Source organism: Apiospora hydei (genome assembly GCF_038363865.1).
Source record: "Apiospora hydei strain CBS 114990 chromosome Unknown utg000003l_segment0_segment0, whole genome shotgun sequence".
Lineage (NCBI taxonomy): Eukaryota > Fungi > Ascomycota > Sordariomycetes > Amphisphaeriales > Apiosporaceae > Apiospora > Apiospora hydei.
The window spans coordinates 1,060,385-1,088,087 of NW_027117362.1; the positions used below are offsets into that span (position 1 = coordinate 1,060,385).

Sequence of the window (27,703 nt, forward strand, 5' to 3'; positions counted from 1 at the left end):
CGCACCGTCTCCCGTTGAGCCTGTACCATCATTATCTTGACCGCAGAGTTCCACCGCCATTGCGTCCATATAGGTTGGTTCATAGATACCCTTAATATACTGACGTGGACAGGCTACCATATCTGAACCTCATCAGAACGACGCATTATACCATATCTCTTGATATAACCGTTTTGGCATCAACTTGTTTTATTTTCTTCTCGCCGCAGCACGGCCACCCCTGAAAGGATGTCTAATTCTACATATCCATCAAATTCTTGTACTGAGTCTATCATGGAGTCTTGGCAACAATATCTCGCGGAGTCAGTATCCCGACAATTCTCAAAACGCACTCTCTCTTAGCCATCAAAACAAGCTTACCGTGACCCTAGTGCGCCGCCACCTGCCTTCCCCCGTCGGGTGAATCTATCTTCAGTGCCTACACCAGATACTTTGGTTCGGCGGAAGATCAAAGTTCAGGGCAAAGGTCTCTCCAAAGCCTCACTCAGAGCTATTGTTCTGACGGCATGGTCTCTTGTGAACGTCCATTACTCCGATGCTGAGGACGTGGTGTTCGGTTTGGCGATGATGAACCACGAACAAGACGAGTACGAGGGCGAAGAAGATGAGCAGTCGATCCCCGCGGCTCCGTTCCGCTTCTGTTATCAGCCCAACCAGCTCGTGCAGGAGGCTCTTGATTCGTTCGCAACATGCGAGTTTCGTCCCCATTACGGGAAGGCTGTTTCACTCGAAAGCATAGGGCAACTGGGGACCGATATGCTCAACGCGACCAAGTATGACAACCAGCTAGTCATCGAAGGAGGCGCGCCGAGCTCGACCTCGACCCCGTTAGACAGGGTAATGAACGTCGAGGTTAGCCCGACCAGGGCTGGTATCAATGTCCAGGCCTTCTTCGACCTGTCCTCTATCGGTCGCGACGAGATGGAACGGATCCTATGCACGTTCGAGCATATGGTTTTGCAGCTCGCTGAACCATCAAATGCGACCAAACCACTAGGGTCGCTTAGCACTGTTAGCAGCAGTGATCTGTCGCAACTCAAGACGTGGAACCAGGATCTCCCGTCGCCCTCGGGGAAATGCCTCCATGAGCTTGTTGCACACAGCTGCGAACAGACCCCATCTGCCGAGGCGGTATGTGGAATGGATATGTCGTTCTCGTATCAACAGTTGAGCGACATGTCGGACAAGCTGGCAAAACTGCTCATTGGCGCACATGGGGTCAAGCCGGGCAAGATTATCCCGTTCATGTTTGACAAGGACCCCCTGGTTGTCCCTACGCTATTAGCCATATTGAAGACGGGGGCGGCATTCGTCCCGTTCGATCCAGCGCACCAGCCCGAGGACACAGCTCGGCTACTTCAGGCTTGTGACGCTGATTTTGCTGTTTGCTCCAATAAGTATGAGCACCGATTCCAACAACACGACACAGAGGCCCTCGTGATTGATGCGGCCTTTTTTGAAGCTCTCCCGTCCTCGACGTCGAGCTTGCCCCTATCGATCCATTCAGCCCGGCCTACGTGATCTTCACCTCGGGGTCTACCGGTGTCCCGAAGGGAATAATATGCTCGCACTCCGCGGCATGTACCAACATTTTGGCCCATGGCCCCCGGGAATCAAATAGCAGCGAAAGTCGAGTCCTCGCTTTTTCCGCTTTCACGTTTGATATATCCATTACTGATATATTCACCACGCTCTCATTTGGAGGTACCCTCTGCGTCCCTACGGATCACGAAAAGATGAACGACCTGGTTGGGGCGATCCGTCGAATGCGTGTCAACCACATGGTGACGACACCTACGGTTGCTCAGTTCCTGGACCCCGACACAGTTCCCACCCTGCAGCTCTTAGTCACCGGCGGAGAAGCTATGACGGACGAATTCATTGAGATATGGGCTGATAGGATCAAGCTGTGTAATTCCTACGGACCGGCTGAGTGCACGTCTCGCGCGAGTTCTGCAAGGAAGTCTCGCGGCGACAAGGGCTCGAATATCGGAACCAACATGGGATCTGCTCTCTGGGTTACGCAAAGTTCCGATCCTAACGTATTGCTGCCAATTGGCGCTGTTGGTGAACTGGTCGTCGAAGGCAACATTCTCGCCGATGGATATCTGAAGAACCCAGCCAAGACGGAAGAAACGTTCATTGCAGCGCCGCAGTGGCTGAAGGATGCATTTCCCGAGCGGGGCCATGGTACCCTCTACAGGACGGGAGATCTTGTGCAGCAAAAGGCCGATGGCTCGCTTATCTTTATTGGACGTCGTGATACTCAGGTAAGAGCAACTATCATCAGATTCAGTCTTGGTACTAATACTTTAACAGATCAAGATTCATGGTGTTCGGCTTGAGGCCGGACATATTGAGGCAAAGATCAAGCAGGAACTCCCGAGTGATGCCAATGTTGTCGTTGACAAGATCCTCATTGGTGACGATGAGCGGCTTAAGCAGATGCTCGCAGCTTTCATCACGCTTCCCAGTCTTACTCCAGGCCAGGAAACCTCTGGTATCGAGCTTATACCCGCGAACCCGCAGGTCCAGGACTTCGTGTTCCAACTGCACAAGACACTGGTTGTCACTCTCCCTTCTTACATGGTGCCAAACTTCATTCTCCCGCTCATTTCCATACCCTTGGGGTCGACGGGCAAAACCAACCGGAAAGGTCTTAGAAAGCTTTCGCAAAGGCCTTACCAATAGACAAGCTCAACCAGTTTACCGGATCCACTTTCCAGAATAATGGCCGCGTTGAAAAGCCCTTTGGGGAAGTCGAGGTAGCACTGAGCAACATCTGGGCTTCTATCCTTCGCATTCCACAAGAATCTATCCACCGCCAAGATGGCTTCTTCTCACTGGGTGGAGATTCGGTCTCGGCCATGAAGCTGGTTGCCGAAGCTGCCAACCATGGCTTTCACCTCACCGTCGCAGACATCTTCCAACACTCTAGTTTGGCCGAGTTAGCCCAAGTAATCACGGGCACTGACGCTGCGACAACAAGTTACCAACTTGACGATATTGATCCTTTCGAGCTCATCGGGGGACCCAGCACATTTCGCTCCATCCGCGATCAACTCAAAAGGCGTACCGGATCCCCGTTGGCAGAGTGGAAGATGTATACCCCACAACTGCTACTGTCGAAGGCATGATGGCCGAGAATATCAATTCTCCGGAGGCGTATTTGCTGCAGGAGGTTCTGAGACTTCCCGACGACGTCGATATTCCCGCATTGGAGGCTGCCATTGAAGCGGTGGCCGAAGCATACCCGATTATGCGCACGAGAATTGTCCATATCAAAAGCTTGGGGACTTGTCAGGTTGTCATGACCGATGACGAGGTTCCCGAAATCACCCAGGATGATGACCTGGTCGCTTTCCTTGCTCGGGACAAGAGTAATCATATGAGTTACGGCGATCCTCTGAACCGCTTCGCCATCATTCAGGAACCCAGTGGAAGCAAATACTTGGTATGGACGGTCCACCATGCCATCACCGATGGCCACATGAACCAAGATGCACTCCATCGAATTGAAATGGCTTACAATGAAGACCCTCTTCCGGAGACGTTACAATACAACCAGTTCATCAAGTATCTCATGGACAAGGACACCCAAGATTCAAAGGACTTCTGGGCATTACAGTTTGCCGGTTTGAAGTCCTCGTCATTCCCTCAATTTGACGATTCGTATGAGCCCACTGTCACTGACTATATCACTCGGGTTATCAACCTGCCTCGCACTACGTCCAAACACACCACATCCATCTTCATACGAGCAGCATGGGCGCTTGTGCTCTCTCATGTCGGCAATACAAGCGATGTTCTCATGGGCTCGACGCAGTCTGGTCGCGACATGGGACTTCCTGGCGTACACGAATGCCTTGGTCCATGTCTTGGTACCGTGCCAGTTCGGATCACAATTGACAAGGATGAGAATGTGTCCTCCTTCTTGTCTAGAGTTCAGAAGCAGTACCTCGACATGATCCCTTATCAGCTGACAGGCTTGCAACATATCCGCAAAGCTAGCAATGAGGCTGCTGACGCAATCGGCTTCCACAACATCCTTGTTGTGCAGCCTTCAGTAGAAAGCAGCTCGACCCTCTTTCAGCCTGACGAGTTGCGCAACACTGGGGACTTGCTGAACTTTGGACTGCTACTAGAATGCATCCTTGGTCAGGGTGAGGTCCAAGTCCGCGCTGGGTTTGATAAGAACCTCTTGAGTTCTACCAAGACTGCCATCTTGGTCCAGACACTCGAGCACGTCCTGAAGCTTCTAATAAAAGACGACAACGCTAACTGCCCACTGTCAGATCTGGAAATCAATATACCTCTCGATTTCCTTGTGCCTGAAGGCTTTAATCCTGAAGTCGAACCTATAGAGCAGTGTATGCACTGGATGATTGAAGACCAAGCTCGGAGGCAACCAGAGGCTCTCATGATTGACTCATGGGATGCGCAACTGACATATGGCCAAGCGAATGAGTATTCGGATCGCCTCGCTGGTATTCTTGTCGGCCTCGGAATAGGCCCCGAGACGATAGTCCCATTTGCGTTCGAGAAGAGCGCTTGGGCTACGATTGCCATCCATGCTATTCTCAAGGCCGGCGGCTGCTGCGTCGCGCTGGACATGGCACACCCAAGAGCTCGGCACGAGAAGATTGTCGCCGATACTGAGGCACAAGTTATCGTTGCATCCAGCAAGCATGCTGCCAACATCGACTTGGTCCCCCATGTCGTCGCGGTCGACCAGTTTATGCTGGATTCTCTACCGCCTCGACCAGACAGTACTCGAGTTGAGGTGGCGCCCTCCAACGCAGCCTGGATAGTCTATTCCTCCGGTTCAACGGGCACGCCGAAAGGGTCGATGCTGGAGCATCGCTCACTCTGTACTACTTCCCGGACGAACTTGGATATCCTCAGCGTGGGTCCCTCTACACGTGCAATCCAGTTCGCGAGTTTCAGCTTCGATGTGGCCATTGAGGAAAATACTATTATACCCATGTATGGCGGATGCGTTTGTATCCCATCCGACGAAGAGCGCCTCAACGACCTGCCAGGTGCCATGCGACGAATGAAGGTCAATTGGGCAGATTTGACACCGACTGTTGGCCGCATGCTCAATCCTGAGAATGTTCCCTGCCTTCGTACCCTGGTTCTTGGTGGCGAAAGCCTCACTAAAGACATCATCGAGACGTGGGGTGGGAAGATCGACTTGTTTAATACGTACGGCCCTAGCGAGTGTTCGATCCAATGCACGTCCAGCAAGCCGCTCCAGAAGGAGGCTACCGGTGCCAACATCGGATGGCCAGCAAACTGCAAGCTCTGGGTGGTGGACCCCGAGGATCCCAACAAGCTTCTTCCGTTCGGTGAAGTCGGCGAGCTGCTTATCGAAGGCCCAATCGTGGGACGAGGGTACTTGAAAGAGCCTCTCAAGACGGAGGCCGCTTTCATCAGCGGTCTTTCGTGGGCTTCCCAGGGGTCGCTTCCTGAACCACGACGTTTCTACCGGACCGGTGACATCGCCAAATTCAACCCTGACGGTAGCCTTGACTGCCTGGGACGTCGCGACAATCAGGTCAAGCTCAATGGCCAACGCATAGAGTTGGGGGAGATTGAGTATAATATTACCAAGCAGCTTGCTGTTCCAGAATCCGCTCAAGTCGCCGTCGAGGTCTTCTCTCCCGGAGGATCTGTCAATCGCAAGTTATTGGTAGCCTTCATTCAATTCCACGACGTCAAGGCCAGTGACCTTGCCATCATGGCGATGTCTGATGCTCTCCGTCGCGATTTGGAGAGTGTCAAGGCTAGGATCTCTCAAAAGATGCCCGAGTACATGGTCCCTGCCCTATGGGTTCCTGTTTTCAGTCTGCCGATCAACACCTCGGGCAAGATTGATAGGAAGAAACTGCGGGAAGAAGCCGCTGCTTTCGATCGTGCGCAGCTCAATTTGTATTCTTTGGCCCATACCACCGCCGACACAGACATGGCTGCATTTTCGTCAGATGTTGAGGCCATCCTCGCTGATCTATGGGCTGCTGTCCTCCACATCGACGTCGCCAAAGATCCTATCAGCCCGACCGATAGCTTTCTTGAACTGGGAGGTGACTCCATCACGGCGATGCAACTTGCTGGGAAGGCTCGAGTCGCTGGTCTTGCGCTCTCTGTGCCTAGTATCATGAAGGCTTCAAAGCTGGCCGACATGGCCTTGGCTGCCAAACGTATTCCCGGTACCGATCTGGCTGTTTCAAAGAGCGCACCTCAACTCCCCACCGACACGGCTTCACCGTCGGAGTCGGAGTCGGACTCTGAGGCGGAGGATGCGAAACCCGTGTATTTGCCAAACACAGCCGTGACGAGAAAGCCAAGCATCCAGCAACCCCCCCCCCTTCCTCGCGGCCCCTCACGGCGTCATCAATTCTGCCGCTAGATGAGTCCTGGGACAACACAGTGTACCGTCCATTCCAGATGCTGAGTGGCAAGCTCTCCAGAGATCACATCTTGAAGGCACTAGCTGATAAGTATGGCTGGGATCCGCTGAGTGTTTTGGATGCATACCCCACTACTGCATTGCAAGAGGGACTCATCTCCCTGACCGTGTCTGACGGAAACTCCTACGTTCTGAGAGACGTGTACGAGCTACCAGAAGATACCGATTTGGAAGCTTTCAAAACTGCATGGGAGGCTATTTCTGCCGAGTATGACATACTGCGCACCAGAGTCGTCTTCTTGGACGGTATTGGTTCATGTCAAGTCGTACGCGATGAGCCCATTCAATGGAAAACATCGACCGACTTGGAGACCTACCTGGAGAACGACAGATCTGAGCCTATGGGCTACGGAACCGCCCTTGCCCGATACGCCATTGTTAAAGACGGGCCTACCAGGAGCTTTGTATGGACTGTACATCACGCTCTCTACGATGGGTACTCCATGGAGTTAACCCAGTCAGCCGTCGACCAGGTCTATGCTGGCACTACAATGTCTCCTACACGCCCTTTCCGAGAATTCATCCGGTACTTGCAGCAAGTCGATGCCGAATCTACGGATGCGTTTTGGCAGAACCAGCTCAAGGAACTGGAGACGGCTCCTTTCCCCGCAGTGCCAGCAGGCCATCGATCGCAGGCTGATACCACGGTCACCCATTTCATGCCCTTCTCCTTCGACCGAAGGGCTGGTTTCACCATGACAAGTCTTTTGAAGGCAGCGTGGAGTATTGCAGTCTCCAGAATGTCGGATTCGAAGGATGTCGTTTTCGGTCTCACTCAATCCGGCCGAGAGCTGGATCTGGAAGGCATTGAAATGATGAATGGCCCCACGATCAACACCGTGCCCGTTCGCATAACAGCTGACCCTCAGCTCACGGTGCAGAGCTTCATCTCTAAAATCCAGAATCAGAGCGCCGAAATGGTCAAGTTTTCTCACGTCGGTCTACAAGGAATCAAACGGATCAGTGAAGCAACTCGACATGCGTGTGAATTCCAAAATCTCATCGTCATACAACCAGGAGAGATGGGTGAGCAGCCATCGTCGCTCTTCCGAAACCATAAGACCGCAACCACTGCCGACTACCTCAGTGGATTCGCGTTGGTGGTCGAATGTGCGATTGGGGACGGCGAAATCTCATTTTCGGCTCACCATGATTCTGCCGCCATATCCTCCGCTCAAATCGAAAGACTCCTCCAGCAACTGGAGCATCTACTATATCAACTCCTGGACCGCCGTAACGGCAAGCTGGGAGACATAGAGATGTTCTGTTCAGCAGACAGACAGGACCTCAGCGCTTGGAACGGCAACTACCCCAAGACTATCCATCAGACTATGCACGATATCATCGTGAAACAGGCCGCGGCTACTCCGGACGCCCCTGCCATTGCTTCCAGAGACGTAGGACTATCCTACAAGGAGCTCGATGAACTGACTAACCATCTGGCTCATGATATCCAAGCACTTGGTATCGGACCTGAAGATGTCGTGCCCATTTGTATTGAGAAATCTCCCGAGGCTGTCCTCTCCATGATTGCCATCCTCAAGAGCGGCGGGGCTTTTGTTCCCCTGGATCCGCAGAACCCAGTTGATCGACTACTGGATTTGATTGACCAGGTTGAAGCCAAGGTTGTTATCTTCTCTGAGCAGACCAAGCACTTGATTCCCGCTCTCTCCGGCGGATAAGATTACATCTATTGTCCTCCCCACTGCAATTGCCGCTTGGGGCCCTCTCAAGTCGGATCCGGTTGTTTCGAAAGCTACACCGTCGAATCTCGCGTATGCCCTGTTCACATCGGGCTCTACAGGACGCCCCAAGGCTGTCGCAGTCCATCATCTCTCGGTCGCATCATCGACATATGGCCATGGCATAGCTATGGGATTTGCAGATCATCCAAAGAGGACCCTTCAATTCGCGTCGTATACCTTCGATGCTTGTATTGCCGAGATCTTCACGGCACTTCACTTTGGAGGCTGCATCTGCATTCCTACCGAACATGAGCGAATGAACAATCTCGCTCAATTCATCCGAGACTTCAAGTGCGACTGGGCTTTCTTCACGCCTTCATTTGTTCGTCTTCTGAAGCCGGAGGATATCCCATCCATGACGACGGTCGTTCTTGGTGGTGAGGCGCTCAACCAGGAGTGCATCGACGTCTGGGGCGACAAGGTCCGTCTGATGAACGGATACGGACCTACCGAGACTTGCGTCTTCACAGTCACCCACGATATCCCGGGGCCAAACGAGCCAGTCGAGCGCCGTCACAAGGCGGAGACGATCGGTCACCCAGTGAGCTCTATAGGCTGGGTTGTAGACCCCAACAACCATGAGCGCCTCACCCCGGTCGGCTGTGTCGGCGAACTTCTCATCCAAGGGCCCAATGTCTCCCGCGGCTATCTGAAGAACCCGGAAAAGACGGCCGAAGTGTTTGTGGGTAACCCCAAATGGCTTCGAGCATTTGGCCACACGAAACCCGAGCTGCTCTATAAAACGGGAGATTTGGTTCGTCAAGATGTTATCGACGGTACCTTGACCTATCTTGGGCGAAAGGATAACCAGACCAAGGTCAATGGACAGCGATTGGAGCTTGGTAAGTAAACTTCATACATATTCTTGGGATACGATCTAATAATACTGTAGGTGAAATTGAGACGCAGCTCAAACTCAAAGGCGCCAACGTCGAGTCGGCCATCGTCTTGGCCGGCAAGACGAAGGTTGATAAGTCCAAGCAGACTTTGGCAGCCTTCATCGAGTTTCAAGACAGCACGGAGTCAACGCCTGGTATGCTGTTGGAAATGGATGATGAACTTCGTGATAGGTTCCAGGACCTCGACAGCGCAATGCGGGCGACCCTCCCTAGATACATGGTTCCCAGTCTCTGGGTTCCGATTTCTAAGATGCCCATCATGGCCGCTAGTGGCAAAACCGACCGCAAGTCCCTCAAATTACTATTTGACGGACTAGATGCGGAGCAGGTCATGATGTACTCACTGGAGGCTGCCGAGTCCCTGGTTGCCCCACGAGAGGCCGCGACCGACATCGAGAAGACGATCCTGGACCTTGTCGCTCGTACCCTTGCGAAGGATCCTGCCGTCGTACATGTCAATGACAGTTTCTTCCGCCTCGGCGGAGACTCAATCACAGCCATTCAGCTTGTCGCCGCCGCACGAAGCTCCGGCATTACGTTGTCAACCGAGGATATCTTCCGCCATAAGACGATTGCTGCTATTGCGGCTAATGTCCAGCAAGACATCCACCCAAGATCAGGTCTTCATCAAAAGGCTGTCGTGCCCTTCTCTCTTGTACCCAAAGCCCAATTGGACTCGTACTTGGAAGCAATCAGCGAGGAGCACGGGTTGGACAGGCAATCAATTGCTGACCTTCTGCCCTGCACTCCGCTACAAGAGGGCATGCTGTTCTTGACCATCAAAGATCCTGAAGGTAATTCAATCCACATTATTCTGAAAAGTCGCATATTGCTAACTCCTGTGACTAGCATATGTACTCCGAGAGGTGTACCGACTACCATCCAAGATCGACATCGCCCGCTTCAAAGCCGCGTGGGAGCAAGTTATCCAGGATGTGGAATTGCTTCGAACCCGAATAGTCAGCTTGGGTCAAAATGGGTGCTTCCAAGTTGTCATGACCCAGCAGATCGAATGGCACACATCGACAAAGGTGCAAGACTATATCGATTGCGACAAGCAGCACCACTTTAAGTTCGGCACCCCTCTTGCGAGATTCGCCATCATCGAAACCCAGTACACCGGGTGCTATTTCATCTGGTCGATCCACCACTCGCTCTACGATGGATGGGCAAAGACTCTCATCATGAAGAAGGTAGAGCAAGCCTACAGGGGCATGGCGCCTCAGCTGAGTATCAGTCCCCCCTTCAACCGCTTCATCAAGTACCTGCAAGGTACAAACGCATCTGAGGAGAAGGCCTACTGGACCGGCCAGTTTTCCGGCCTGGAGGCCCAGTCATACCGAGACTGCCTTCGGCTTCCTTCGAGCCCATCATTGACCAGACTATCACTGTCAAAATTCCTCTTGCACGCAAGCCAGATTCTTCGTTCACCCTCGGAACAATCTTGAAGGTATGTACCTATTTCCATAAGCACCCTTCGCCCAATTCATGACTTACGCGTATGATATAGGCTGCTTATGCTATCGTCTTGGGACGGTACACTGGCGCCAACGATGCGCTCTTCGGTGTCATTCAAACTGGTCGCAACGTCCCAATTGAAGGGATTTCCGACATGATTGGACCAACCATCACCACAGTGCCTTTGCGCATCCAGCTCGACAACGAGGTGTCGGTGGCCAAATTCCTTGACACGGTACAAAATCAAGCGACCGACATGATCCGCTTCGAGCACACCGGACTTCAGCATATTGCCAAGATGAGCGGCGAATGTCGCGAGGCCTGTGCCTTCCAGAATATCATGGTCATTCAACCCGACAACCAACTCGGATCCGATTTCCTGGGTGCGCAGAGCATCGATGTCGAGGACAAGGGATTCCTCCGTTTCGGCATGGGTCTCGAGTGTGTCCTCCAGGCGCAGTCGATTGAGATCACCGGAGGTTACGACCAGCGTCTCATCTCCAAGGCCCAGATGAGCAGGCTCCTGTTCCAATTGAGGACCGCGGTACAGCAACTTTCCGAAGAACCCGCCATGCTCGTCCGCGACATTAACATTGTGAGTCCGGAAGACATGGCGGAGATGGCGGATATGAACGAGGAGCTGCCCGAGGATATCCATGACCTCACGCACGATGTCATCCATTCGATGGCTCTGCAATGCTCCGACTCGATGGCTGTCAATGCTTGGGATGTTGACTTCAAGTATTCGGAACTGGATCAGCTCTCCACCAAGCTGGCCCATCATCTCAAGACACTCGGCATTGGTCCGGAAAATGTTGTGCCTCTGTGCTTCGAGAAGTCCGGTTGGGCAGTTGTCTCTGTCCTCGGAATTATGAAGGCTGGCGCTGCCTTTACGTAAGTCACTGTTCGATTCCCTCTCGCACACCTGTTACTCTAACACTGATGTGCTACAGGTTCCTTGACCCCGCTTACCCCAAGGCTCGTCTAAACGAAATCATCCACCAAGTCAAGGCCAAGGTGATCCTAGCTTCTCTCGACCAGGCTCCTCTCTGGAGGGACTCTTCCGTGCCAGTTTTGATCATCGATAACGTTTCTATCGAATCACTCCCTACCCCCTCGCGTGTCATTCATGTGGAAGCCACGCCTCGCAACGTTCTCTATGTCATTTTCACATCAGGTTCGACTGGCAAGCCCAAGGGCTGTGTCATTGAACACCACTCCTTCCTCACTTGTGCCCGTGCTCAAGCCGCCCGATCAGGGATGACGGCATCAAGCAGAGTTCTGCAGGGAGCCTCGTACTCATTTGACGTCAGCGTCATGGAGATGCTCACGGCCCTGACAGTAGGTGCTTGTGTCTGTGTCCCCAACGAGCGCATCAAGAAACGCAGTGTGGTGGATGTTGTTAACGACTTCCGCATCACGTGGGCCTTCCTTACCCCTTCCGTCGTCAAGTTCATCAAGCCCTCCGACATTCCTCATCTCAAGACTTTGGTTCTGGGCGGAGAGGCGCTCACTACCCAGAATATCAAGACTTGGGCTCAGCATCTCACACTTATCAACGGTTACGGCCCCTCGGAATGCACCATTGCTGCGACAGCTAACCGCATCACCAACCCCGACGAGGATCCTGCTAACATTGGTAAAGCGCTTGGTGGCATCTGCTGGATTGCGGACCCCGAGGACCACAACAAGCTTGCGCCTCTGGGCACGATCGGTGAGCTACTGATTGAAGGTAGCATCGTTGCCCGTGGCTACCTCGACAACCCCGAGAAAACCGCTGAGGTCTTCGTTGAGAACCCCACTTGGGCTAAGACAATCGATGGCAGGACGAGAAGACTTTACAAGACCGGTGATCTCGCCTACTTCAACGTCGACGGTTACATCATGTTTTGTGGTCGCAAGGACACCCAAGTCAAGGTCCGCGGTCAAAGAATGGAACTGGGAGAGATCGAGACTCACCTCACTCTTAACAAGAGCATCCAACATGCCATGGTCATGTACCCCAAGGCCGGGCCCTGTCGCCGTCAACTTGTCGGTATCGTCTCTATCGCTAAGCTGGGAGCCACAACCAACTCCAATGCCATGGTGGAGATGATTGACTCCCATCAGTCTGCCAGTGCTGCGGATGAACTAGCATCGATCAGCGGAAACCTCGCCACACTGGTGCCTAGCTACATGGTACCCCAGGTGTGGATCGTCATCAGCAGCTTCCCTCTTCTCCCCAGTGGCAAGCTGAACCGAAAGCGCGTAGAGCAGTGGCTCGTCTCGATGGATAACGACACCCATCAACGGATAGGTGCCCTTGCCAACGGCCTCCGAGTCCAAGGCCCGACCACGCTTGCCGAGCAAAAGATCCACAAGGTTTGGGTCGACGTGCTCAAGCTGCCGGCAGAGGAAATTGGTGTTGGTCAGGAGTTTACTTCTCTTGGAGGTGATTCCATCCTGGCCATGGTGGTCGTCAGCAAACTACGTGCTGAAGGATTCCAAGTCACCATGACAGATGTCGCTAGCGCTCGCACGATCTCTCAACTCGCATCTCGTATTGCTCGCGATGATTCCACTGCTATGCAGCTCGTCAGCGCTGTGGAAGATCCCATCGAAGAGCTGTTCGACCTCTCGCCTGTTCAGCAGTACTATGCCAACCACGCGCTGAATAACGACTACCTATCTATCGAGACGAACAAGAGATTCAACCACACGTTCTGTTTGGCGGTCAAGAAACCCCTAGATGCGGCCCTTGCTCAAGAGGCTCTGCAAGCTCTGATCAACCGCCACTCGATGCTTCGGGTTCGATTCCAGAAGGACACTACCGCACCTTGTGGTTGGAAGCAATACATCTCGCCCGACTTTGAAGGCTCCCATCGTTTCCGTTCTTGGGAAAACACCCCATTGGATGAGGTCAAGCCGAGCATCGAGGAAGCGCGTCAAGGCTTAAACATGGAAGACGGTCCGATCATGGCTGCTGATCTCGTGACGGTCAGTGAGGGTCAGCAGTATCTCTTCGTTGTTGCTCACCACTTAGTCGTTGACTTGGTTTCTTGGAATACTATCCTCAAGGACTTGGAAGAATATCTTGCCACGTCGACGTTTACTTCTGATGCCCCGTACCCCCTTCCAAGCCTGGGTCAAAAAGCAGAAGGAATACACCATTCGAAACTTCTCTCCGGAGAAGGCGCTCCCTGTGCGCATACCCAAGCCTAACTACGCTTACTGGGGAATGGAGAACCGCATCAATATTTCCAAGGACACAGAACATTCCTCCTTTATACTGCCTGAACGCGACACGAAGGCGCTATTGACGGCATGCCAGAAGCTATACGGAGCCGAGCCCATGGACATCCTCAGCTCGGCCATGTCGCACGCCTTTAGTTACATCTTTCGAGACCGCTCCACGCCCGCTATCTTCCGCTACAACCACGGCCGCGAGAGCATCGGCGGCGTCGATGTTTCGGGCACGGTCGGCTGGTTCACCACCCTGTCACCCCTACATATTGCGGTGCACAGCCGCGACGACAGCATCGCCGTGCTCCGACGCGGCATCGAGACGCGCAAGAAGCTTCCCATGAACGGCCTCGGCTACTTCGCGTCGCGGTACTACCACCCGGGCGGCCGTGCCGCCTTCGCGTGCCAGGACCGGATGGAAGTGTCGATCAACTACCTGGGCGTGTTGGACGGGCAGGCGCGCAACCAGAACAGCGACACGGGCGAGGGCTTCTTCGACATGAGCCAGGCGATCGAGAACGGCCTGGGCGCGGACGGGCAGGAGGTCAAGTGCTTCAGTCTGGTCTCGGTCAGCGCCGAGGTGCGCGAGGGCCGGTTCCACATCCAGTGCGTCTGGAACAAGCACATGCGGGCGCAGCCGCAGATCCGCAAGTGGCTGGCGGGGTACTACGAGCAGGCGCTCAAGGACGTGGCGTACCGCGCGGCGAAGACGCTGCAGGCGGCGGAGGCGGCGGAGAGGTTGGGGGAGGGATTAAGCCGTTGCGGAGGGCGGCGACGTCGCCGGCGGTGTTGGATTTGTGATGAAGTATTACATATTCAAATGGGACAGGATGCGATTGCGTTGGTATTTAAGATATTTTTTTACGTTACATATGGTTGAGATAGGTGTTTTGGACTTTATCTTTCCGGTTTAGGCCAGGGCGCATTTCGGGCATATTTACATACATGTATAGAAGTAGCATATTCTAGATTTTCTTATGGCAAATTATTTTCTTACTTCACTAGATTCCAAGCGCATACCGAGGTAGGAATTGGTTCAGATTTCAAGTACAGTGAATATGTCTTGTCAACTCGCGAACAAAATACTTGGTTTACATTTCTTCGCTTGTGTACTGCGTGGAAGCTTAAATGACAATAGGGGGTTAGGGGGGTGGCAGCAGGCGTGAGGTGCGCCACAGTATCAAGCTGCACAGCCACCCTGTGCATTTTCATTGCGCTTTCACAAATTTGTATTTGTTGCAAGCCGTGTCTTTCGCGTTTCGGCACTTCCCGTGGGCTGCATTTTCCTCAGTTTCCCACGGACACAAACGCAGGATTAGCCGCGAGTCAGAAATCGGGCTCGAGGACCACGTGGTGGGTAATTACTCCATCCTACTGTCCTTATACTCCCAACAGTAAGCTGTAGAGTAGTATTCAGATCCACTTTCGATACAGTAAGCAATGGGTTTAGGTCCTTCTGCCCAATGAGCGCTCGAGAATTTGGGTCGTGTGCTGCAACGCCTAGGGTATACCCAAACTTGGAGAGTTACTGGATTGGCAAAGGGTACTATTACTATTATAGGCGTGATGAAACAACACCCATGGTGGACGATGTGTCACTCCTGTCATTTGGGACGTGCGCGCTAAGTTGGCTGGTGAGACCTTGTGCTAGATGTTGCATGGTTAGTCATCGACCTTTTGATATGCTGTCTGGTCTGGGAGTGAAGATTCGAGACCTGGATGCCCGTCTATGGCATGCACCCCTGCAATAGACAATCCGGTCGTGTGCTTATCGAATGACATTTCAGCACTGTTTGGTATACATAGTTGATGCATTATCATCAGCAGCCTGCTTGTGAGATGGATCTGAGATATCCATTTCATATTCTCTTTGGTCACATAGCCTGAGACATAGGCAGACATGAACTTGGGGAAATTCAATATGTCTTCTTTCTTGCTCAGTTCCAACTCGATCGGGGCGGCGAGGTTTGCCGCCCTGGCCTTGGGCGCTGTAAGTGATGATGAAACATCCGTTGTGATCCATATGAAACACTTGACTAAATCTCGCCGCAGTTCCTCATCTACGTCATCGCCAAGGTGACGTACAACCTCGTCTTCCACCCGCTACGGAAGTTCCCCGGCCCCCTCCTGAACCGGGCGACCGTGTTCCGGTCCACCATAGAGATGGTCAACGGCCGGATGCCGTTCCACGTCGCGGCGCTGCACGAGAAGTACGGCGACGTGGTGCGCATCGCGCCCAACGAGCTGGCGTTTGCGAGCGCCGAGGCCTGGCGCGACATCTACGGCGTCCGCAACGGGCGCGAGCTGCCCAAGGCGCCCGACTTCTACTTCCCGAGCGACAACATCCCGACGTCCATCATGAACGCGCCCACGCGCGAGGAGCACGGGAAGCTGCGCAAGGCGATTGCGCCGTCGTTTAGTGATGGGGCGATGCGGAAGCAGGAGCCGGTTATTAGTGGGTATGTTGATCTTTTGATTCAGCGGTTAAGGGAGAATTGTAATGGTGGCAAGGCGGAGTTGGATATGAAGGACTGGTGTAAGTATCACCCTACCCCTTACATGACATTGATCTTTGGCTGTGGTGTTGACCCCTTTTATCAGACACCTTCGCCACCTTCGACATCCTCGGGAAGCTTGCCTTCTCACAAGATTTCGGTTGTTTGGCTGCTTCGGAGTATCACCCTTGGGTCAAGTTGATCAGTTCGCTGGCCAACGAGTCTGCTCAGATCGCTGTCTTCATGCACTTGGGCCTGAAATGGTTCGTCAACTGGGTCTCCCGACAGCCGAGCATCCTGAAGGCTCGTGCGGAGCACATCAAGCATGTTAAGGAGAAGCTCGAAGCCCGCGTCGCGCTCGGGTCGCAGCCTGATATCATGGAGGGATGGCTCAAGGAGAAGGAGAAGTGGGTAAGTCACACTCGTGTCCCTGGAAAGGTTGAAGGAGAGTGAAAACTGACATTTCATGATGGTAAATAGAGCCTGACTGAGGACCAATGGCTGCTCAACACAAGTCAACTTATTGTGGCTGGTTCCGAGACGACGGCTACTCTGCTCTGTGGTGTCACCTACCTGCTGCTGACAAACCCCGCCGCCCTCGCCAAGGCCACCGAGGAAGTGCGTACAACGTTCAAGAGTGACAAGGATATCACGCTTCTCTCTGTCATGAACCTCCCTTACCTGTTGGCTTGTCTCAACGAAGCTCTACGACGCTACCCCAGCATCGTCGGTGGTCTGCCACGCCAGACACCCGAAGGCGGCAGCACCATTGCTGGGAGATATGTAGCCGAAGGCGTAAGTACCATCTTCTACATACTATGGTACTGTAACAAAGCTAACCCCCTGAACAGACCGCCGTAGCAGTCTGGCAATACCCGGCCTACCACCGCGAGGAGAATTTCAAGAAGCCGTACGAGTACCACCCGGAGCGGTTCCTGGGCGCGACCGAGTTCGCGGGCGACCAGCTCGATGTGCTGCAGCCGTTCGCGGTGGGGCCGCGCGACTGCATCGGGCGGAACCTGGCGTACGCCGAGATGCGGCTCATCATGGCGCGCGTGCTGTACAACTTTGACATCGCGCTGGCGGATACGAGTCGGGATTGGATGGATAAGCAACTCGCGTACTCGTTGTGGTTGAAGCCTTCGCTGTTTATTAAGATGACGCCGCGGGTGTTGAGTTAAGGGGGATGGATGGAACAGATGATACATGTTGTGGGGAGTGGAGGCATGCACTTTAGGGGCACAATGAAAATGGTATCATTTGTGTATTTTTAGATCTATGTCTTGTGTCTAAGCTTTCCCAGAGCTTTCATACACTGGCTTACCCCAATCGATCTCTCTTACGTTCGACTAGCAAACACATGTGTCCAGTATTCATGCGACACACTGCGCCAAAGCCCTGGTGTCGGGATGGAAGACTCCTAGGCACATCTCCGGAATCTGGAGAGACTCTCTCATAGTGGCCCGTCGAGCCTGCAAGTCGCCGGCTTCTTGCAGGTGCACAGCGTAGTCCGCCAGGACCCATTTCATGGCCAAGCCGTACAAGCCCTCGTCCTTCATGTGCCGAATAATTTGCCGGAGGTTGTCTAGCTGATCCCAGACTTCGGTGTCCACTTCTGCTCGAGTACCGCGTCCGCTACTTCGCTGCCGGCCGAGCTCGACGTCCTTCATTATGCGGGCGATGTTGATCTGGTCGTAGTCGGAGAAGAGCCGCTTGATGGACGTCCGGCGGGTGTCGGACATCTCGGAGTGGGTGGTGCAGCAGACGCAGGGGCAGGTGAAGTTCCACTTCTGCAGGCGCTGGGCTCGCACGCTCTTGGGGACGGCGTAGTCGTCCTGGAAGTAGGACACCGTGATTTCTTCGCCTTCTTTTACGTGGCGCACCAAGTGGAGGTCTAGGGAGTCGGTCAGCTCGTTGTAGCACAGGTACGAATTCGGCGTACAGCTATTTGCAGTCATATCGCGTTAGTAACGAGGCACCCTTATAATTTTGAATTTGATAGGGATTGTCATGGTTATTCTATGCTATGTTGTATATTTACCTGTGGCCGGCCACTGACGTGTAGAACCCCACCATGGGGTACTTGGCCGTCGCAATCCGTAGTTCGTTGTACTTGACCGTGTTCATGAGGCGACCATCGTTCCGGAAGAGGGTGGTGCTGAGGGGGACCTGCGAGGCGTCGACCTGGAACTTGTCTCCGGGCCCGGCGGGGAGCCGCGCCATCTGAATTCTCCGCTCGCCGGAGAGGCTGTCTCGGACGCTCGGGCGTCCGGATCCGATCTGCGGGAGGGAGTCGCACTTTAGCAGGGGGTCTTAGCAGATGACGCGGTGGCCGGGCTCCAGGTCGCGCTTGGCGAAGAGGCCGGCGCCTTTGGCGGAGGTGTTGGAGGCGCGGAGGATGAGGAAGTCGTTGATGGTGATGGGAGTCATGTTGGGTTGATGTGGTATCGCAGGATTCAGAGGGAAGATGGTATGGTTGTTGAGCAAAGATGAGGCTTTGGCTGTTGTAGGTTCGGCGAAGAATCGAATGCAATCGACGTGAAAGTAGTGCTGTGTCTTGCGTTGGTTGATGATGACGAGAAGAGGAAGATGTCACAGTTATATAGGTAGATTCTGATTGCAATTATACCATCATTGATTGCAAACTCACCATTTAACATGGGTAGTTCGGTTTGTGAATACAAAAGCAATTAGAGGTTTGTTCAAATATTTATACAACACAACTATTTAAATTATGAAGCCAAATCCAAGAGAACAGACTTGTGAGCGAGCTTTCACTAAGAGACCACTCTACTCTCACAGCACCGTTTCAATAAATAATTTACTGATACACTGAGCAAAGTCATACCTAAGTAAGCAGCCCCTGGCCTAGGTTCACCACTTGGGCTTTTGACAATACAGACATGTCATTGGGGACAATCTCAACTTCCTAGGACGCAATTGTCCACCACAGGAGCTAGGGAAAAATAAAGCAAGCAACTTGCTATGCCGAATTGCCCTGCTAACACTTCGATACAGGAGTGCCCATCGTCAAGCTTACATGACCAAACTCATGGCTCTCTACCATCTCTCATAGATTCAACATACAATGGTAGATTCTGATTACACTCTGATTTCATATAGCTAGCTTACAGTGTACTGTACAGCATAGACAATGCACCAACTATACAGATTCTTTCCTCAAACTAGATACATACCCTCCTTGATATCCCTGGTTTGCCATAGTACAGATTAGGGTATCAACACAACGGTGACCAATGACTTTGCTCCTGCTAAAACCCCCGTAAGGACTCATTCCAATGCAACGTTTGCAGTCACGCAAGATAAAGCCATCTGACTGGTATGAATGGTATAATCTAGGAAACTGGGAGCTAGGTTGGGTACACTCAAGGCGGCTTGCTTCTCCCAAGCGAAGGTTAACCCGATTGCCTCTCCATAGGCAGGTCAGCAGAGAGGTGGGTGCTCCCAGCACTTGTAGCCCTTTAGGGGCTCATAGAAGAGACTCAATACTGACCCCTATAGAGACCGTATTCAGGTAGGCCGTGGTTGATAGCGAAAAGCTGAAAGAAGCTACAAGAAAGAACCCCCACCATCTAGGAATCTGCCATTCGTCGTCAGTTCGGAGCCATGACTTGTAGCGTAGGCCTGTCAGTAGTAGCGGCGGCTGAAAGCAAGAGCAGCCGCACGGACCACATGACTACCCCCACCACGGTCGGTGATCGGATGTTAACGCCAGGTACTTGGCAACGGAAAAAGATCGGCTGCTGCCATAGAACCCATCAACCAACTGTTTCCCGAGCTACCTGGATCAAGCAAGCCAATCGCCAGAAGGTCATTGAATGCGACAAGGTGCATTTACCAGGTTGCGCAATCGTCCTCTTGGTGTCAAAACACCCTTTCAGAGCATTGCTATGCTGTCCTTCCAATCGTAAACCTAATTCTGCCAGTTTGGGCTTGTTTTTGTTATTGCCGCATCCACAATGGCCGACCAGAACGCGAAGGCTGCCGACAACGCGATCGAGGTGCGCGAATCCATCGAAGCCAAGGCCGCCGCCGAAAACGAGGCCAAAGACGCGCCCGAGGCCATGGACACCACACAAGATGGCCCCGGCGATCAAGATGCCGACGGCGAACCAGATGAGGATGCCGACGGAGAGGCTGACCCGGACGCCGATGCTGAGGGTGAAGAAGACGAAGACGCCGAAGGCGAAGAAGACGATGCAGAGGGGACGGGCACAGGCACCAGCGAAGAACCCGGTAGCAGACGTCGCGGCGGCATGTCTAGCGACATGTACATCATCATCGAGAACACAGCCAACTACCTGTCTAGTTACCGGGAGAAGGATGGCTATCAGATTGCCCAGCACTTCCAACGCGTCCCTAACCGTCGCCTCGTCCCTGACTACTACGACGTCATCAAGGAAGGCATCGCCTTCAGTACCATCAGGGTGCGCTTTTCCACACTTTAGCTTCCTCCCCTGAGTTTTCCTTCTAACTAGCTGCTGCAGACCAAGAAGCTCAAGAAGCAGTACTCGAACTTTTCCGAGTTCGTCCGTGACGTCGCGCAAATCTGCCACAACGCCCAAGTCTACAACCGACCTTCGTCCCATTTCTTCCAGGATGCCGGTCGCCTGCGCGAGGTCTTTAAGGAGGAGCTTCAGAAGTTAGTAGACGACGAGGCCATAACACCTGCAGAGGCCGTCCTGCCTGACCTGGGCGAGCTACCCGAGGCCGAAGACTCGCCACCCCCGGAAGAGGACGAAGGAGAGGAGGACGAAGATGATGAAGACGACGAGGACGACGACGACGATTCGGATGATGAAGGTGGTCGTCGGCGTGGAAGGCGCAGTCGCCAGGGCCGCAAATCAGACGCGAGGGACGAAGATGCTCACAAGAAGCGCGGCCGACCCCCGAAGGTCTTTACTCCATTGGAAGCCAGAATACACGCTCTGCTTAAGGGCCTGCGCAAGTTCAAGCACCCTGATGGAGAGCTGATGATCTTGCCATTCGAGAAATTGCCCGACAAGCAGGCTACTCCGGAGTACTACACCCACATCAAGAACCCAATCGCGTTGGATGCGATCAAGAAGAAGGCCAAGAGAAAGAAGTACCCGAACGTTGATGCCGCACTCAAGGATATCGAGTTGATGTTTGAGAATGCCAAAGAGTACAACGAGGAGGGCAGCCAGATCTTCCAAGATGCCGTTGAGCTTCAGAAACAGGCTCGAGTACTGGCCGAGCAAGAGAAGGCTAGGCCTGACAACGAGTTCGAGGACGAAGACGGACGACGGCCTTTGACCGAGATCGTCAATCGTGGAGAAGTCTGGAAAGTTGGTAAGTATTTGCGAAGCGACCGCGATGAAATGATAACAAGCTAATGGAAAACCTCAGGCGATTGGGTCCATATCACCAATCCCAATGACCTGACGAAGCCTATTGTCGCTCAGATATACCGAACCTGGGAGGACAAGTCTGGACAGAAATGGGTGAACGCCTGTTGGTACTACCGCCCCGAGCAAACTGTGCATCGATTTGAGAAGCACTTCCTCGAGCACGAGGTGGTCAAGACAGGTCAATATCGGGACCATCGTATCGACGAAGTCGTAGATAGGTGCTTCGTCATGTTCGTAACCCGCTTTAACAAGGGTAGGCCGCGTGGTCTCCCCAAAGATAAAGATGTCTACGTTTGTGAGGCGCGATACAACGAAGAGAAGCACCGTCTCAACAAGATCAAGACTTGGGCCAGCTGCGTGCCTGACGAAGTTCGCGAGAAGGACTATGAGATGGACCTCTTCGACGTCCCCGAAGACTGCGAAAGATGCCCAGTCCCATCAAGCATCTGCTTAGAGACGATGCAAAGCCGACTGATCCTCTGCCCAAACCGACATGGGGACATCCAAATGCCCCTCCGCTGATTGGAGCGGTGCACTGTCGCGAGCGCGAAGCCAATGTGAGTAAGAAAGAAGGAGGGAAGCGAGAGCCTTGTCTCATTCCAAATCATTTCATTTTAATTCATTTGCGTCCTGCATTTCTCCCACCTGCTTATTCTTATTCCCCCTCCCAACGATAAGGCCACACTCCATTATCGCTTTCCCGTCTTATCGATTACCCGCGTTCCAGCCTTTTCCCGCTTTTTGACTGGGAATGCTCATTCATGACTCTGATTTCGGCCATATTGCATGGGGTTTTTACTTACTCATTCTGTCCACCAGGAATCTCCACCACCTGAGCCTACGCCTACACCTCCGCCGGTAGCTCCAGTGGAACCTATTCGTCGACCATCCATGATGCAGGCTTCCAGTAGTCAGGGCGACATCACCATGGGCAATACACCCCACCACTTCCAGCCGGTCGCCGCTCCTCCGACGCCGACTCCTGTCAATCCGGCTTACGCTGCGCCGCACTTCGCGCCTCGCCCTAGCGCGTCGCCAGTCCCAGTGCCTCAGTACGGACATCCCGGGATGCACAACGCTCACGCAGCACCACAGATGCCGCCGCAGACCCCACATTACCAGCACCCGCCTCCGCAACCCGCCTTCAACAACTACCAGTACGCTGCTAACGGCACACCCATGCCTCACCAACCTCACCAACCTCACCATCAGCCCCACCACCAGCCAATGCCCATGAACGCCTCCCCAATGGTCGGCTATGATCAACGACTCGCACCCTCACCTGCTCGTCCCGCGGCTGTAGCACCTATTCCTACACCGAGTGGGCTTAGTCAGGCAAACGCTTACAACCCCCGCGACCTGTCGAGGTGTATCGGTTGGACGATTCGCTAAATGAGCGCATCCCTGCCGAGATCCGTGATCAGTTCCAGCGAGACGAGGCGGGCCGAGTCTTGTTTTTCACACAACCCCCTCTGGAGCGTGCACATCGCGGTGTGTCTCACGAGAGTGCTGGACTGGGACACAGCGTGCGTTATCTCGCAGACCGGGCTCGGGGCATTGAAGACCGGCGCGCCAAGCGGAAGGCACGCGATGAGCTGCGCAAGGAGGAAGAGAGGAAGAAGGCCGAGACCGCCGCTGAGCAGAAGAAGCTCGAGATGCAAGAGCAGATTGATGTCGCTGCCGATGTTCTCAACAAGTGGATCGGTACCATGAACAAGGAGAACGAAGCCCTCAAGCAGCAATACGATGGCTGGAGTGTACGAGACGAGGATATCGACGCCTACGGCCGCTGAGGATGGCCGGACAGATACGAGGCAACTTGATTCAGGCGTTCAGGATTTTGCGATGGGTTTTAATATTGAAGGGTGTCAAGGGAACGCACGCAAGATACCAGAATGTATTGCTTGGCTTCGGGATATCATTGGCCTACAACGAGAAGCAGTTGCCTCTCTTGCCTTGCTGTATATCACTTACATTGTATGATTAGATTCAGCCATGGCACCTACCTTGGCCCTGTGGCTTGAACACACTCTAGGAGAAGCGCCATAGCGTAAAATGAAATAAAGTCTGATAATCACATACTATTTGCTCATGATCCTTTCGAAGCATACTAGACCGTCTCAACGTGCCCTCGGATCAGAAAATATCAGCCCAGTCATACATCCGACTAGGGTATGAGATGCAAGCTAGTCCAGTAGATGACCTGCTGGAGCTCCATGTAAGGTGTATGCCAAGACCGGAGCTCCAGCGCACAATGTGGGGTTGAACCCGTTGGCAGGGAGGCTGGCAGTTTGGCGCTCGATGAATGCGAAAATGGATGGATGAGACCGACTGTCAGAGATGCAGGAACAAAGAGACGTATATGTAAATGTGATCTATTAATATGATGAACTGCTAAATATGCCCAAGGTTCTGATAGCTACAAACTTTAGATGTAGGACATGGACATGGAAATACTGGGAGGTATCGCAGTGGCAATATGATCTTCAGGAACGTCAAGCTTGACTGCAGCCTGGCAGTCTGGCAGATCGATTTGGTCGCAGTCTGCTCCGTACTGGACCCTGAGATCCATTAATGGTGGGCCAAGTTGGGCTTAGTTGATTCCCTTCTGCTACAGAAATAGCTGCATTCCAGAACATTGGGAGATTGGGCAGTTTACCGCCTTGCTGTGGCGAGTTTTAGGTGAGTCAAAAGGTGGGGGATGTTCTCTGGCCCGTAGACAAGACTCCGGAACTGTCAATTGACTCTGGCTTTGGAACAGTTGATTGCGGTACCGAAGCAAAGCAGTCATCTGCAGGCGATTCTCAACAGATGTAATAGCCAGGAAAAGCATATAAAGATAACATTGGTCAATATGTGCAGCTCTAGAGTTTACTTCGGTATCCATATAAAAGAATATGTTATTTAATACGCCATTTTGAGCATTGCACAAGCGTTGGTAGCAGTTGGTGCTAGATCTGCTCAGGACAATGTCCAGCAGCATTCTGGCGGCGAATCCATCACCCCACCACCAGCAATATCCATTTTAGTTTAGTGCCATTGGCTAGCGCAAGGGGCCCGCTGCCAGAGGCCCGCCGCCCACCGCTGTAGCCGCAAGGCTCTCTTTCGACTTCAGCTCAATCATGAATCATCCACGAGCCCAATCACCACCATTAACAATCGACGTTCATTACTTCGCAACTTCGATTCCGGTCCGCTTGCTGAGCATCGTCTTCCCTTCTTCTTCTTCATATACATTATTTCCAGTTTCTAAGCGCATTTGTTGTTTTTGTTCATCGCCGAGCGGGTAATAGTAATTATTTCCTTTTACTCACCTTCTTTTCGGATACAATCCCAACACAGCGCTCTTCCTTTGCTTTCATCCCCATCGCTTGGCATCCCGCCATTTGTTGGATTTCGTTCCTTCTTTCACGACATCAACATTTTTCGAGCGACGCATATGAGGTAAGTGACTTGATCTCTCTCCATTCCCTATGCTATCACTGCCTTGCCCTGCCCTGCACCATACTGCCCAAAACATGCTGCGACATCTTCCTTGGACAACACTGGATTGGACCCGATGGTCGGACCTCGATCTCATCACCCGCGAACTTCAAATGGGATGGCCCCGCGCGGGGCCCCGCTTGGATGTGCGAGAATGGATGAATGCGGCAGGGGCGCACACCTTGCGACTCTACATTGTCTGCAACTTGGGCGAGGTCATCCCATGCGCTCGCGACATTCCTTTCATCTCAGGTGGCCCTTCGATCCCATCGTGAAAGCTGGACGTGAGCGCTCTGCGGACACACATACACAAGAACCTGGGCGTCTGGCACCTCGAAGCTTCACGCCGGGCCGCAGGGGGCAAACGACTATTGCCAAGATCATCACCGTGCCCGGTGCCGGACTCGACCCCGATCTGTCTGTGGACTCCGGGACAGGTGGATACACCCTGGGGTTGCATTCACATATCGCCGAGTCCATTTACGTCGCCGAGGCTAAATTCACATCGCCGAGTGTATTCACGTCGGCGAGCATATTCAACGTCGGCGAGGGTGAATGCTTCCCGGGTTTGGGGATATTTCCCCGAGGGCCTGCAGTACAAATAGCACGGTTCCTCCACGATTCCGTCACTCTTTCTCTCCTCCACTAAATTTCCCATCCTACGTGGACGACTTGACGATATACTTGAGTCTCCTGTTGTCGACTTTGTCTACCACGTCAGACGTCTTCACACATCACGTTTATCGGCGGCTTCAAACACCCCTTAAACATCGGGGGTTCCATCCGATCCAGGTCTTCAAGTTGGTCGGCGTCTGGCTCCGGAGGCTACTTCGGCGGTCGTCTACAACTCAAGGCTACGTTTGCGCAGGTTCACGCGTTCCCATACTTCGTCAGGCAAGAGCACACGATTCCACATCCCCGATTAGGCGGGTGCAGACAGCTCCGGAGTACGTTTGGCAGGCGCTCAAGACCCCTTAACACGAATTTGGCGGGCGCAGACGGCTCTCGACTACGTTTTGCAGGCGCTCAAAACCCTTTAACACGAACTTGGCGGGCGCATCCGGACCTTAGCCCGGCCGGCATATTTTCATTCTTCTTCACAAATCTACCACCGGCCCAACTCCATACATCAGATCTAGGCACCACCATTCTTGCATTCTTTCATCCCTTATCATCTCCATCCCGGCTCTGATTCATGCTGACCTAAAACAGATGCTCATAGATCATGCATACCACAATGCGTGATAACGATGAGGCTGTGACCCGGCCTGTTAGGCGTGCTGTTGCACAGCGGCCCGGGCCCGATGGTTCCCGAGTCCATCCATACTTGCGCCGCAAGAATTCCTTGCCTCGTTTGGGTGATCTCACGAGCATCACACTCCGCCTAAGAAGTCAGCCCGAGTCATCGCTGTCAAAGGATGTCGTGAACCAAGATGCCGTCAACAAGGAGACGCACGGATCACTGCCGCTCCCAGTTCCTTCGGTTGCAAATCCTGCGGAGTTACCATATGATGGAATGGGCTATGACTACGAGACGCCTGATGAACTGAAGGCTCACAGCGGTCGCGCTGATCACAGTGACGACTCTCATATTTCGGTGGCAACCGAGAAGTCAACCCAGCGCTCTTCGTACCGCACCCCGGACTCATCGCCTCCGACTCCCGCGAAGCTGCCTGCTACCAAACTTGCTGATAATATCAGCAGTCGGGCAGCTGAACTACTTCGGTCACAGGGTCAATTCCATGATGTTCGATCTCAAATCTCGCCCCAATATATCAGCGGCCCAGTACCCACATCTAGGAATTTCAACACGATTGAAACCGGCAAAGCAACGTTGCCACTCTATCCGTCCAAGTCTACTGCCATTCCGCCGCCCCAAGCACCGACTACACCTGCTCGGCCCGTACCAAGCAGCCAAGCAGCCACTGTGCAGGTATACGGAAACTCACGTATCAGGCCGTACGTCGCTCCCGCTTCGGATAGAAACTTCAAGAGAATCACTAGCTTCACGGAAGCGCCGCATTACGTGGCAACGGGCGGTGGCGGCTTTACGAAGCTTCAACAATATGATTCTAGCACGACCACGGCCTCATTGGTAGTCGACAATTCCCCATGTCCTCGAAGCAACTACAACGCCGTCTATGGTGTACCGGGCAATTCATCATTCCCTGGAAGCAATTTTAAGGCCGTTTATGGCGTACCCGAGCAGGTTTTGACCGTTGAAGACCCGTTCAAGAATCTCAACCGCAAGCTCTTCAAATTGAAGCAGCTTGATGAGAAGACCCCAGACGCTCCTGTTCACATATTTGTCGACATGTCAAACATTTTCATCGGGTTCGAAGAGAAATGCAAAGAGAAGCGAGGCATTCACAAGCACCAGTATTTCCACATTGACCCCAAAGATTTCTTATTTTCCCACCTTCATCATATCTTGGTGCGAGATCGCCCTGTCGGCAAGAAGTCACTGGCTGGATCTGTTGCAAACGCTGCAGAGCAGATCAGCCCCCGGCTCACTTCTTAGCAGCCCAGAAATTGG

The 27,703-nt window shown here is 53.2% G+C and overlaps 6 protein-coding genes across 6 annotated transcripts; 5 read left to right on the top strand and 1 right to left on the bottom strand.

The window, feature by feature from the left end:
• Positions 1 to 273: 273 nt before the first annotated feature.
• On the top strand, positions 274 to 14,765 carry PG997_002149 (nonribosomal peptide synthase Pes1; the record flags this gene model as incomplete). The annotated part of the gene is made up of 15 exons (XM_066806464.1): positions 274 to 302; positions 372 to 1,397; positions 1,463 to 2,270; positions 2,320 to 2,568; positions 2,664 to 2,957; positions 3,071 to 6,270; positions 6,333 to 8,097; positions 8,156 to 9,059; positions 9,110 to 9,910; positions 9,966 to 10,388; positions 10,430 to 10,566; positions 10,627 to 11,468; positions 11,528 to 13,550; positions 13,597 to 14,534; positions 14,750 to 14,765. 15 exons carry the CDS (start codon positions 274 to 276, stop codon positions 14,763 to 14,765), a joined length of 13,455 nt encoding a protein of 4,484 aa, XP_066673760.1.
• A 952-nt stretch (positions 14,766 to 15,717) lies between these two features.
• PG997_002150 (cytochrome P450 protein) lies at positions 15,718 to 17,472 on the top strand (the record flags this gene model as incomplete). Its single annotated transcript, XM_066806465.1, has 5 exons — positions 15,718 to 15,786; positions 15,849 to 16,332; positions 16,398 to 16,702; positions 16,772 to 17,086; positions 17,143 to 17,472. The coding sequence occupies 5 exons, from the start codon at positions 15,718 to 15,720 to the stop codon at positions 17,470 to 17,472; spliced, it is 1,503 nt and encodes a 500-aa protein (XP_066673761.1).
• A 192-nt stretch (positions 17,473 to 17,664) lies between these two features.
• PG997_002151 (uncharacterized protein) lies at positions 17,665 to 18,721 on the bottom strand (the record flags this gene model as incomplete). Its single annotated transcript, XM_066806466.1, has 3 exons — positions 17,665 to 18,235; positions 18,333 to 18,589; positions 18,617 to 18,721. The coding sequence occupies 3 exons, from the start codon at positions 18,719 to 18,721 to the stop codon at positions 17,665 to 17,667; spliced, it is 933 nt and encodes a 310-aa protein (XP_066673762.1).
• A 1,550-nt stretch (positions 18,722 to 20,271) lies between these two features.
• PG997_002152 (Bromodomain-containing protein) lies at positions 20,272 to 23,477 on the top strand (the record flags this gene model as incomplete). Its single annotated transcript, XM_066806467.1, is given in 6 exon segments — positions 20,272 to 20,739; positions 20,800 to 21,621; positions 21,724 to 22,116; positions 22,128 to 22,241; positions 22,504 to 22,983; positions 23,016 to 23,477. The coding sequence occupies 6 exon segments, from the start codon at positions 20,272 to 20,274 to the stop codon at positions 23,475 to 23,477; spliced, it is 2,739 nt and encodes a 912-aa protein (XP_066673763.1).
• A 1,725-nt stretch (positions 23,478 to 25,202) lies between these two features.
• PG997_002153 (uncharacterized protein) lies at positions 25,203 to 25,816 on the top strand (the record flags this gene model as incomplete). The annotated part of the gene is made up of 2 exons (XM_066806468.1): positions 25,203 to 25,419; positions 25,482 to 25,816. 2 exons carry the CDS (start codon positions 25,203 to 25,205, stop codon positions 25,814 to 25,816), a joined length of 552 nt encoding a protein of 183 aa, XP_066673764.1.
• A 588-nt stretch (positions 25,817 to 26,404) lies between these two features.
• PG997_002154 (uncharacterized protein) lies at positions 26,405 to 27,688 on the top strand (the record flags this gene model as incomplete). Its single annotated transcript, XM_066806469.1, has 1 exon — positions 26,405 to 27,688. One exon carries the CDS (start codon positions 26,405 to 26,407, stop codon positions 27,686 to 27,688), a length of 1,284 nt encoding a protein of 427 aa, XP_066673765.1.
• Between the last annotated feature and the right edge of the window lie 15 nt (positions 27,689 to 27,703).